Source organism: Triplophysa rosa, linkage group LG7, assembly GCF_024868665.1.
Source record: "Triplophysa rosa linkage group LG7, Trosa_1v2, whole genome shotgun sequence".
NCBI classification, from domain to species: domain Eukaryota; kingdom Metazoa; phylum Chordata; class Actinopteri; order Cypriniformes; family Nemacheilidae; genus Triplophysa; species Triplophysa rosa.
In genome coordinates, this window is record NC_079896.1 from 19,576,908 (window position 1) to 19,589,615 (window position 12,708).

The 12,708-nt window shown below is 37.9% G+C and overlaps 1 protein-coding gene across 3 annotated transcripts in view; it reads right to left on the reverse strand.

Moving 5' to 3' along the window:
* LOC130556764 (testis-expressed protein 2-like) overlaps window positions 1-12,708 on the reverse strand; it is a 36,746-nt gene that overhangs the window by 13,497 nt on the left and 10,541 nt on the right. For all 3 annotated transcript variants that reach the window (XM_057338043.1, XM_057338042.1, XM_057338044.1), the window contains exons 2-7: window positions 7,339-8,795; window positions 4,613-4,813; window positions 4,229-4,508; window positions 3,740-3,921; window positions 3,513-3,656; window positions 3,099-3,198 (exon numbers count right to left, since the gene is read on the reverse strand). In XM_057338043.1, the coding sequence (XP_057194026.1) occupies window positions 3,099-3,198; window positions 3,513-3,656; window positions 3,740-3,921; window positions 4,229-4,508; window positions 4,613-4,813; window positions 7,339-8,784 (2,353 nt within the window). In that variant the 5' untranslated portion in view covers window positions 8,785-8,795. The remainder of the gene's footprint in view (window positions 1-3,098; window positions 3,199-3,512; window positions 3,657-3,739; window positions 3,922-4,228; window positions 4,509-4,612; window positions 4,814-7,338; window positions 8,796-12,708) is intronic.

Consider the following 12,708-nt stretch of genomic DNA (forward strand, 5'->3'; position numbering starts at 1 on the left):
CGACCTTTTACATGGCATCTTATTGGTTGAAAGTGACTCGACGTTTTCAACGAAGCGAGATGGATCCACCACGTTCTCAGGTAACAATATTAATATATTTGATGCAACATTATTAGTCAAATGTGTATTAGAAATGAACGGGGCATTAGGATGCTTTGTAGGCTACATATAAACATCAGTTTAACTACCATGTTATTCAGACAAAACAGGCCAACACCCTCAAGTTCATGTGGTCCTCATGCATGTCCTACACTAAACATAATATTGTCAAAATAGTACTAAATTGATTACCGAACAATTTAGATTGGTGTCTTAAGTTAGCTTTATTCTAAAATAATATTTACTACAAGTAACGGTACATATCAAAACAATAATAGCACTGGAGCATTTGGAAATATCATATAATATTCTATACCTATTTGGTTATGCATTTAATGCGTTTGCAGACACACACTGTAAGTGTTCTGCATTCAGTGTTCCAGAAGTTCAGGGCACACAACTGAACTTCTATGCAATATACCAAACACTCCCTTACCGTTCATTTATAATATACATTTGATGAATAATGTTGCATCAAATATATTAAAATTGTTACCTGAGAACGTGGTGGATCCAGAGGCGTATTAAGACCTCATGGTGCCCCCCATCCACCCACCTACCCACACGCAAGAATCCACTCATTAAAAGATTTATATATTAAAAGATTTTATAAGAATGAAACTCAGCAATTTACAATATACTATTTTACAAGAATTACACATTAACATGACACTTTTGTAGAAAAGAACACGAAAAACAACTCTTCATCAAGCATTTTTAACAATTAGGCCTACTGTAGTTAAGAGGTCGCATTTTCATTGGCCCGCCATGGAAGCCTATCCCAGATTGGTTGACTACTTTTGACAGCCTATAATGCCTGTAACACACAGGAGCACCTCTCGAGAGCAAGAGTACCGAAGGATTCGTGGACGCACGGAACGCATTTTGAGTGCGCACACGCTCACTGAGCGTGAGGAGAGACAATTCATAAGAGAGCAGCGTATAGTTGAAAGCGCGCGTCCAGTTTTGTGCACGAGCAAAGGAAATCGGCGTGCGAGCGGAGAGATTCGCGCGCTCGTATGACAAGAATGCGCTCTCGCCTTGTAATAATGCGCTCGCGACATTTGTCATTATAATAACGCCATAGTATTTCAGTGCAAAAAACGTGCCAAAAGTGTAAGCGTGGAAAAAATGGAGGTCAGAAGAATACAGATCATAATTATTTGACGTAATATGAAGTTGCCGTTTCACAACACATGAATTACGCTTACGAAAAATGATACAATGCTGCAAAACTTGTTTTCTTTTGCTTGCAGCTTGATTTACACCTTTACAAAACTTTTTTGCGAATGCAATTTAATTTTACGCTTGCAATGTCACGTACGCTTTTACAAATGTTATCCTGCGCATGCAAATCTTTTAGGCACTAATTTAACTTCATATTCCCACCAAACGCACAATGATAGATATTATTTTTACTCGTTTGTCTTACATATTATAAAATGACAATGAAACATGAAAAATAGTTTCTAATGTACATAATAAAATGTTAAGTCCTAAGTGAACTTTAGTAATGAGGCTAAATACTTTAATCCTGTTGTCCTGAAACAAACATTTCATACATACAATATACAAACCAGTTTAATTACCTGATACTGATGATCAATATTAGTTTTATCAGTTACATGTTTAATAGTCCCATAAATAATGTTTAAACAAATAGGATGATATTTGCAAAGCAGTCTTAAGCCTATGTTACATATGATTAAAAAGCAGCATATCTTCAGTACTTTACAGTACTTTTTATTTTATTTATATCAGCAACAATTAATTTCACTAATAATTTGTACACATTAAAATAGAACACTGTGAGCTCATGAGAGTTCCACAAACAACCACTACAAAGTGCCGCTAACTCGTGCTGTAGTGTCATCAGCATGAATATCAGTATTTGAAAAACGCAAAATGTAGCTGTTTTTGTACATTTCCATTTCCATATTTATTAGACCCTTTATTGCAACATGACTTATAAACGAGTAGTAATTCAACCATTATTATTATTTCAAGCCATTACATTTTTTATGGCCATTTCGCTATTTCAGTCAACATCAAAAATGTTGCTGTAATGAATATCAGATGACTACGAATTCCAAAATGTTAAGGTTTTACCGCATTTTGTAACTTGCACTGTCAAAACACTGTCCAGTTCCCCACTGAAATGAAAATGAATGTTAGTAAAAATAATAATATGTGTTTTTATGACTTATAAAAACACATATTATTTTTCCTTTTACTTATAATAAATAAATTAAGTACTAATCCATCTACAGTATATGTGGTGTCTTTTCCACGCACTCTCTGGATGTGTTGGTGTGTTGGACTGCATGCGGGGCTGCGCCAGACCGATAGTATAACATAAAAGTACCGCAAGAGCGTTTTGAAACCATACAGAACAGTCTGTTCTTACAGTACTTTAAGAGTACTTTCTCTCAACAGGTAGTGGTCTGGCTTTTGCTGAAACTAGTAACTTTGTATTAGCACCTATTGTATTATTGCTCCTGTATGACATATCGCTTATTGCTCCCTGAACTCGGTTAATAGTCAAAGTCGGTTTGGATAAAAGCGTCTGCTAAATGACTAAATGTAAATGTACTTTGATGATGTCATACACCGATCCATCTGTGCAGCACCATATAAAATCCAACACAACTGATTATTGTGCTCCAAATGAAGCAGTCGTTCTGTGCTTCTCAATAAACGTGCATGATGTAAAAGGCATCAATGACCAGTTTACCAGTTGAATGAATGATGATGCATCGCAAACCCCCACCCCCCTTTGTGAAAAAATAGATTGGTTTTGCACAATTTACACGGGTCGTCCAACAAGGTCTGAAAATACGGAAAAATCACATCCCTGTATATTGCAGTTCTGTCAGTAGATCCTCCTTAATATTACACACAGCACCTTTAATGCTGGGCTACATACATCTAAGTAAAAAAATACAAAATTTGAGTAAAAAAAAAGTAAAATGAGTAGAAAACAGTTTCTGGTGTCTTACCTTGATGATCCACTGATGGCTGGGAGGATGTAAGGATTCTGGGAGTACTGTGCCCCATGTCCAGCTCTGTTAGCTTTAGTTCATTCATGAAGTATGGCAACTGTAATAAACAGCAACAGACAATATCAGAATACAGGTATGTGGAACATTTTGGTGATCCAAATGATCAGAGGGAGGATATGAAAGGCTACCTTTAACATTTCAAATGCATGGCACAGTAAAACACAGCTAAGATTGTTCAATAAATGGTTAATTTATTGTATCATCCCCTGCCTGCTGTTTTCCCCCTCGATTTCTGTACTTATTGGCTGGTAAAAGTGTTCATTTAGGGGAAATACCCGACCAGCCTCAAATAATTATAACTTAAATCTGTAATATAATGAAAGGATGGGGTGAAGAAGAGGAGATGCTTACCCGAATTTTACTTAACTTCATCTGGATCTTTTTGGACACAAAGTCCACCCATTGCTTTTCCCTTAAGAAATCCCAAGCAATGCGACCTACGACAGCATTGAGCCAAGAAAAAGAACTGTCCTCATTCACAGGGCTGCTAGGTAACTGAAGATCAAAAACATGCAATTGCTGTAAGTTGCGTAGAAAAATACATGTACATTTACAAACTGCAACACAGAAAGCAATACCTTTTTGCTCAATTCAGGGCTACCATGTTGACTCTGCATAGGGCTGGCAGCTGCACTGTTGGCTGTCTGTGGTAACATGTATTTGGCCATATAGGTGTTGTAGTCCATGAGGGGTTTATGTTTGGCACCGACTGTCAACTCATCCAGGCCTCCACTGCTACTGCTGTGTGACAATGGCAGAGCTAGAAAAGAAAAGTATGCCAATCAAAAGCTTTATATGCACTTTTTACCATTACACTTTATTTCATATTGCAGAATGATAGCTATAATAGAACAAAAATGTACAGCAAAAGTATGACTTTATAGAACTGACTGGATTCATTTTTAAGGTACTTAAACAGACCTTTACATCCACTAGTGATGGTTTCATTATAAAACTAGCGGTTTGCGTTTCATAAGATTAAAAAAAACATACATAGTATAAGCTCCATGAATACACATGATCATCACAAAATTGTTTATCATTGGGTTAACCATCTTTTAACTCACAGCTCTTGCTTTCTGGGAGACTTGAGACCTTATGTGGTGCCTCAGACTTGTGCTTGGATGCTAATAAGATCCTCCTGAACCATTCTTCTTTTTCTCTGCCTGTTCTTCCAAATAGGTAAAGAGTGACAAAGGGCTCTTCGATTTCTCCTTCCTCTGATATTACAGAATGTTCTCCCTCTGCTTTAGATATAAAGTCCTCCTGTTTTCCCAGCTCAATGCAGATTGGATACTTTTTGTTCCAAATGCGCTTTCTGGCAAGGCTTTGGGGAACCAAGAAAACCTGAAAAGAAAGTGGTATTGTAACATGTCAAGAAGAATAAAAAAATTAGCATGTCATCTGTAATGCACAAACAAATTCAGACAAAAAACATGCCGTATCCAAACCTTGCTGTCTGTGAGTTTGTAGATTTTCTGACTGATATGCGTTATATCTGGTTTGGGTTCGGCGTAAGAGGCTCGTCGGGGAATATTCTTATTGGGTGTAGAGAGGCGCAGCATTGAGCCCTCCAGACGCACAAACACAGAACGAGTCATAGTTGCATGATAGGTTTCTGGGTCATAGTCCTGAATCTCATTCATCCAGCCCTGCAAGAACATTATAAAGAAATAAAATTACACCCATCCAAGTTCTAAAAAGTTTAAATACTTGCAATGTAGGGGCGGTTTCTCTCAGCTTTGTGCCCATTTCGTAAAGCTTCCCAAAGGTTTTACGCAATGCTGAGTTTATCGCACATGGGGATACTCAGCATTAGATACAAGCATTTCAACATCACCCCTGATTCTAGAGTCTGTTGCAATCACTTCAAGAGTGTAGATGTGATTGAGCCATCAACTATTTGTTAGAACTATTTAGTACTGTTTCCCATTACAAAGCATGTCTCTATCCCTTTTATATTACCACTCATTCATAACGATTTTTGAACTGTCTTCCTTTTAGTAAACAGCAAATACATCTTTGCTTTCTGGAAAACTATTATCCTTTCATATTATCCTAACCTTTGGTGTATCTTACGCTGTGGTTTCTCTGACTTAGATGGAATGTGCCCTTGCTGTAAACACCATTTTACTGAATTTATTACAATTTTAATACCTTCAAAATGGTTGGTCTACTGTAGATTTGTATGTTGGCAATTAATAAAAATCAACCGCTAATAACACGAGCGTACCGAGTGTATATTACTCAATTTGAACACAAATTTCAAACAGATCTCAACCCCCATTGACTCCCATAGTAGGAAAAATTACTTTCTTTTTTTTGTTGTTCTGTTGAACACAAAAGAAGACATTTTGAAGAATGTAGGACAGCAAACAGTTCTGGGGCACTTTTGACTACCATTGTTTTTTTCCTACTATGCGAGTCAATGGGGGTTGATATCTGTTTGGTTATAAGCATTATTCCTTATGTTCATCAGAACAAAGAAATTTAAACACATTTGGAACAACTCAAAGGTGAGTAAATGATGACAGAATTTTCATTTTTGGGTGAAGTATTCCTTTAAGAGCTTTCATAAAAAGACAGTTCAAAAAGCAGATACAAGCAATACAAAAGTAATCCACGCGTCTCCTGACAACTAGGGATGCTCATATTGACCGTTTAACCGTTAACCGATCGTTAAAATTTTGACCGGTTAATACTATCAGTTAAACGATTTAAAAGGTATTTTAAGTTTAATAATTTAATAATACGTTTTTAAATAACTATTAAATCGTACATGTTTTTAGTTTTCTGTATGGTGAAAGACAAACATGCTAAGCATTAAGACGTGCAGACGCATGCGACTAGGTGTAAATGCCCTCCGAAACGTTTTCGAGACAGATTAAAATCCGATCACGCAAGTCACTTGACGAAACTGGACAAGTGTTAATTCATCTGATTGTTGAGGCCACATTTGTCAGGGCTTTACTCCTCCAAACGGAGTGCCACTGCCAGCCTTGCTCAAGCTCAAGTTCTTTGTTTTAAATGTAGACACGGGACAATCGTGCTCACAATGCGCTGTGACATTCTCTGTCTTCCCAGCATGTCTACGGCTCAGCAAAGCTAATAGCGGCGTTACTGCAAGGGAATTTCAGTGCTATCCATCTATTTATTCTTTACATAAACTTATCTCATGGATGCTTAGCATCGGCTGCCCGTGCGCTTTGGAAAGGAGAAGAAAACGGCGCGACCGGTGGTTTCCCTGCCTTTTAGACGTGATGTAAAAATACGAATGTGAAATATGAATAAGTAAAAAATAATGTTTGTACTTCGGGTGGTATAGCAGATCGGATGTATATATGTTTAGCTAAGACAAGGCTGGTGGAAAGCAAATGTGACGCGCTTCCCGAGGTGTTATCTCTACATTCCCGGGACATCCGTCCCATCTGAAAGAGTGTTTTCTGCCTCGGGTCTAATTGTCAACAAGCTCCAGACTGTCACCACAACACGTAAACATGTTACTTTATTAAATAAAAACTCCAAGCTTTGGATTGAGGTAGGCCTGCAATTTTTATTTGATGAAAAAACTTTCTGACAGAAATAAACTTTGCCGGTGTTGTATCAAAATCGTACTCTCCGTGAGATTATGACTCTCCTGTTTTCCCCTACGAAGGTTAGGGTTAGGATTAGGTGTGGGGCAGGGGTGGGATTTAGAGATAGGGACCAATCACAAAGCAGCATCCTAAGTGAATAAACCAATCAGAAGTAAGGGAGTCGAATTTCGGTACAACACGTTTCTTCTGTGTTTTCGTTTTGTCATAATTTGTTAATTATTTCAGTTTTTTCTTGCCTGTTTATTTTATGCTTTGGATTTATATTATTTTAGTTTTTCTCCATTGTCCAAAACGCCGCAGGTTGGTGAAAATGTGATAATATGTGAATGCAGGTGCTGTTGTTGATGTATTTGTTATGCTGCAGTTTGCATGTTAAAATAAATCTGTGAAAAAAAGTTTGTATTTTTAACGTGTCACAGACCCTCGTCAACTTCAGCTTTGTTCTCATTTTGAAGTCTGCGTTCAAACGTTTGTGTAACTGAAACAGGAAGTTCTCCTGGACCAGCATTGAACCAACACTGTATACGTCATCCGAAGTGGTCTATTAACAATAAACAACATCTGCATTCAAAAATACTAACCTTGAATACATCTGGCTCCTTGATATCCAGATGTGCCACATTCCAAAATCCCTTCTGAAATCGAATTGTTTTACCAGTTTGTTTGGGGCCTGATAACCACACAGCACCAATGGTTAACATAAACCCTAGTGCTACCCCCATGAACATACCACAAATATAGGGGGGGAAAGGTAGCACAAAATATCCATAAATCATTACAGTCAAACCCAGTAAAGTTTTGTATGGGATGCTTGAAGTTGGTTCTACATCCAGGTCATCTTCACTGACCATGTCAACACTTTGATTACTTTCTCCATTTATACCATCACAGTCACCATCTGGTTCTGTGTACGAATCAAAGTCATCACTGTAAAGCTCACAAAACTCTTCATACTCTTGTTTAGCCAAAGCTGACATAGAACATTTGTCCAAATCTAGAGATGAGGAGGTCGGTTTCACAGTTCTGGAATCATCTGCTAAAGCCAGCTCAGCTACACCAGAAGTATGCTTGTCTTCCACATTGTCTTCCTCCTCTTTGATACTGTAGTTTTTGTTGCCCTCTAAGTGATCATAAAGTGTGGAAGAACTTCCGAGCTCTGACATACTGGATGAAAGTGCTTTGGGTCTGTAGATATTTGTACCTTCATCCCCAATTAATTTACTGAAAAGATTTAAGGGATCTGAGATGACCTCAGATAGGCGACGCTTAGTGTCCTCAAAACGTGCTTCCACCTCAGATACTTTAAAAGAATACGTCTGGTTGTCAGTTGAGATTAAGGATGAGAGGGGCGCAGTTTTGGAGTCCCAGGCACTTGCGGACCGAGGCTGAGTGAACTGCCTAAATAGTTGTAACGGTGACTCTGGTGAGCGGTTTGACCCTGAAGAGTCCTGATTGGTGTCTGTAGACCATGACTTGACAAGACCTTTCTTCAGCTTGCGATGACGCATGGAAGGAGGAGCTGGAATGCCTTCCCGGGGCTCAACATCAATAGAGAGAGACTTCATGATGCTGAGAATGGCTTTATCCATGGAGGGCAAGGACACAGATTTGGAGGGGGAAGATTGGATTGGGTTTGAGGGAGAAGGTTCTTCTGCAGCCATAGCAGAACCCAACTGAACAGGGATGGCTACACTTTCTTCCAAACACAAAGTGTTGTGTTGACTTGAGATGGATGGTAGTGGTTTAGATTCATCTGAAAGTACACCTGAAGCAACATCACCTTCAGAATTAATTTCACTTTCATAAAAAATATGTTCCTTGGCCTCCAGTGCCGTTACATCCTCTTCACTCTCATTCTCGATTGTGTCATATAATGACTCTTCCTCATCCTCTTTACCAAGAGCAGAGAAATGAATGGTGATGTTATTTTGGGACTGTGAGCGTTGAACTTGCAGTTTACAGGAGGAGTTTGGCTGTGCTGTTGAAAGCATTGGTTGGTCACCTTGGCCCCTCTGTCCAATACTCATGGTGTAGCTACCTGTAAGGAGACAAAGAAATTAAATATCTTTCAATAAAGCAACCTCTGAACGAACTTCTGGATGATTATAAACCTGTAAGCCTATCTCCAGGGCTGGAAACGGTAGAAATCTACTGGGGGGATATTTAGTTTGGATGGGGGTGTATTTGAAAAAACATGTTAATATTAATGTTAATGTTAATAATTTAGCTGTTAAACTCTGGGCCATTTTTTGGATTTCTGCCTGAATTTGACATACCCAATTTTAAACAGACCCCATAACCACATACAGTGGTATAAAAAATGGAATAGTTTTGTGTAATTTCACAGTAAACCTCTCAAAATTGCATGTAACAAGCAAAACTTGGTGTTGAGTAGGGCTGCAGGCCTGCAGCTATCGATTATTTTACTAATCGAGTATTCTACTGATTTTTCCATCGATTAATCGGGTATTCGGATAATAAGTACTCTTTTTCTTTATTAAAAAGCAATACTAAATATACAAGAGAAAATAAGACAGGTCTCTTAAAATGAGTAAAACAACCAATTTGTTTCCTTTTTAGAACAATTAAAGTTTTTATTGCTGAAATTGCATACATTAATATCTGTGAAAACTAAACCCATTTAGTACATTCCATTGCCATATTAAATTCAAAATGCAATATAATACAAATATATAAATAAAAAACATGAATAAAAATAGAAAGAATAATTTCAAAGGTAAACAACCAACTTCAGCTTATGCATGATGCATTTATTGACATTTATTTATTTGGCAGACGCTTTTATCCAAAGCGACTTACAAGTAGGGTGCAGTGGGCAGTTATCACTGCAGAGCAAATGGGGGTAAGGTGCTTTGCTCAAGGGCACTTCAGTCATTTCCTGCGAGTCCAACTCTCTAACCACTAGGCCACAACTTACCCTTTAGTTTATATAAATTAGTTTTAGTTTATTTTTTTTACTATTAAATAGTCATATATAGCCTATGACTTATTTTGGCAGGTTGTCGGAAGACGCTTATTTTTTAGTATGTCTGTTTCTTCACTCAAACAATAACATGTTCGTGAAATAAACTCTCAGAGCAACTCTGGAGGTGAAGTTCATGTCCTCATTCAGCGCAGACACAGACAAATGTATGAGCATCACACGTGTAGCACGTTAAACTGTGCAGTTCATTCACGCAGACACGCAGAACAGCCAGATGACATGTGTAAATAACAGGATTCGGCGTCCACAAGTCCGCATCTAGTTTGATGGACTCAATGCAGCTGGAAAACAAGTTTCACTCGCAAAATAGACTAAAACGAAGTCAAATAGCAGTTCACAATTTCAATAAGCTATCACTTATTTATCAGCATGAGAAACACGTGTGAGCGTGTGAACAGACTAAAATGTGTGTGTCTCACTGTGAATGCGTGAGACTTGAGAGCCCTGTAACATGAATAAAGTTTAGCGGGCTGTGCGTCAGTAATAACGGTCCGTGGGGAAACGCAGTGCTCCATGTGTACTGTAGTTAAATGGATTAAATGAGGCTTCGAGACAACAAAAATTGCCTCAATGATTTTTTGTATTCGAATTACTCGAGGAATCGTTTCAGCCCTAGTGTTGAGTTTGCTCGTTCTGTTTTGGTCTGCCTCCCCTGTTGCCCATATCTCAGCCTCCGATTTGCCTATTTGGACAAATGATGGGTTTACATAGAGGTCAGAGTATGAGCTTCCATTTGATATGCATCTCATGTGGATAGACAGAGGTTCAGATATTTTACTGAATTTTTAACTATCCAAGCTTTTATGTCACGTTGCTGACGCAGCACGTTGATGGGAGACACTGGAACCAGATATTTAACTTTTAAAACAACAAAAAGAGGTAGGAATGGACATATTTTGTAGAAAACAACCTAACAAAAAAGATTATGTAGCATTTTGTGGCTAAGTGTAATGGTGGGATGCAGTTATAAGCTTAGATATTCGATGGATGTGTTGTTTGTTTACAAATATCAATTTCATCATACATCATAATTCATTCGACTTGCATTCGATCTGTGGTAAAATATCAATAAATCCAGCTAGAGATCTATATTATGTAGAATAAGAGCTTTCATTTGATATATAATTTGAAAATGTTGGACATATTTGTGCGTTATGAAAAATGTTCATGACCATAAACATACATGATTTTAAAGGGGCTATGACATGGGGACATGATGTACAGTATTTCAGCCTAAATAAGTTATTTTATGCATGATAAATGCCAAAACTCTGCACTTCTCCAGAAATTAGAGACTCGAAGCTTTCAAATGATACCACATATGATAGTTACTAGAGTTACAGAAATACATGTAAACATTAAGGGAGTACTTTTTTGACGTAAATTTTACACAGTTTAGGTCACACAAAATTTACAATAAAAATTTTTTTGTTGGATTTTCTGGCTACCTCTTTGAAAATCAATTTCTGTCAAGGTGAATCCAAATAAGGTAGAATGAATAACATGACAAAAAGTTCTCAAAGCTGTAACGTAGTGGTCTTGAAAGAGTTTTTAGAATTTATGTTGGGCGCCAGACAGTTTAAATTAACTGTCGAAAAACTCTCTTTGACCCGTTCAGCAATTAAATAACACTCCAAAGTCCAAAATGTTTAAATAACAAAATTATTATTAAATCAGTTCATATATATACTGTATATATAAACAAAACAAAACATTTGAGAACGCACACGCGCAAGATCTACCTAGGAGCATGTAACAAAAACATACGATACAATTAAATAACTTCTCACCAAACCCCAATGCAAATCTAACATTCAAAATGTAAGAGAAAGTTCGTTCCGGATTAATAGGATTTGTAATCCACTATGGTCGTTGAGTCCTTTACATGTCCATTTACTTATTTCCCAAGTTTTATCGGCATGGTAGTGAAAAAGAAGTGAAAAAAATCTTCAAACTGTTTGTGTCGTGCCACTGTTTGTAGAGGAGTGCCGTCGGTTCATCTTTTAAACTCTCCTTGTGCTGAATACATATCCAAAGATTTGGGACGTAATATCCACAAGGTTTACTTGAGTAGCTACCAATTCCCTCATGGCAATCCAAAATTTAAACACAAACACACGCTCCACAGGTTTACGCCATTTCCACCACGCTCTGACTTCCGACTTCCCTTCTCTGATGTCATTTTCTCTCTTTTATCCAATATCCCCCCTTTTCCTCCAAACTTCGTTAGGATAAATTATAAGATTAATTATGAAGATGAATTGGTTAAAGATTTGTACCTTTTTTGTGATTTTTCGTTTGTTGAAAATGGTGTAACATTTAGAGATTTGAAGTATGCTAGGTGAAGCGCGTATGAAGAGCATATCCGTTACAAAACTTATTCGGTAACATCAACACCCTGCAAGCAACACAAGATATTTGCATTCCACCCCATTTCCAGTAAATGCATTACTCATGAATAAAAAGAACTATTGTTGTAAGCCACAGCTTTTCCTGCAGTAGGGGTGTCACAATATACCGGTATTGAAAATAGCCATTCTATTGAAAACCATGATGATAATTATCATGTTAATTTACACATATTGTAATAGATTAAACTATTCAGCACTGTGGCAGAAGGGGCGTGGTTTAGCGAAGTCTGCAGCGGGAGAGAGAGTGAGGAGACGAGCGGGGATTGAGTGTGGCAGACGAAAATCACGAACACCTGTGTCTCATTCCAGCAAGTGGCGTGGGGAGGCATAAAAGCCAGTGAGGCAGAGCCGATCGAGGAAAGAGATCGGGACTACTGCTGGTAGACGCGGACGAGGAGAGTGAGCGACAACCCGGAAGCGAGATGGAAAGGACTGAGTTTACGAGTCTGAAAAGGACAGTTAAGATTAGCGCGAGAAGCGCAAGTGTTATTTTGTGTTTAAGAATAAAAAGGCTTTACTTGCCAGCTGTAGTCATC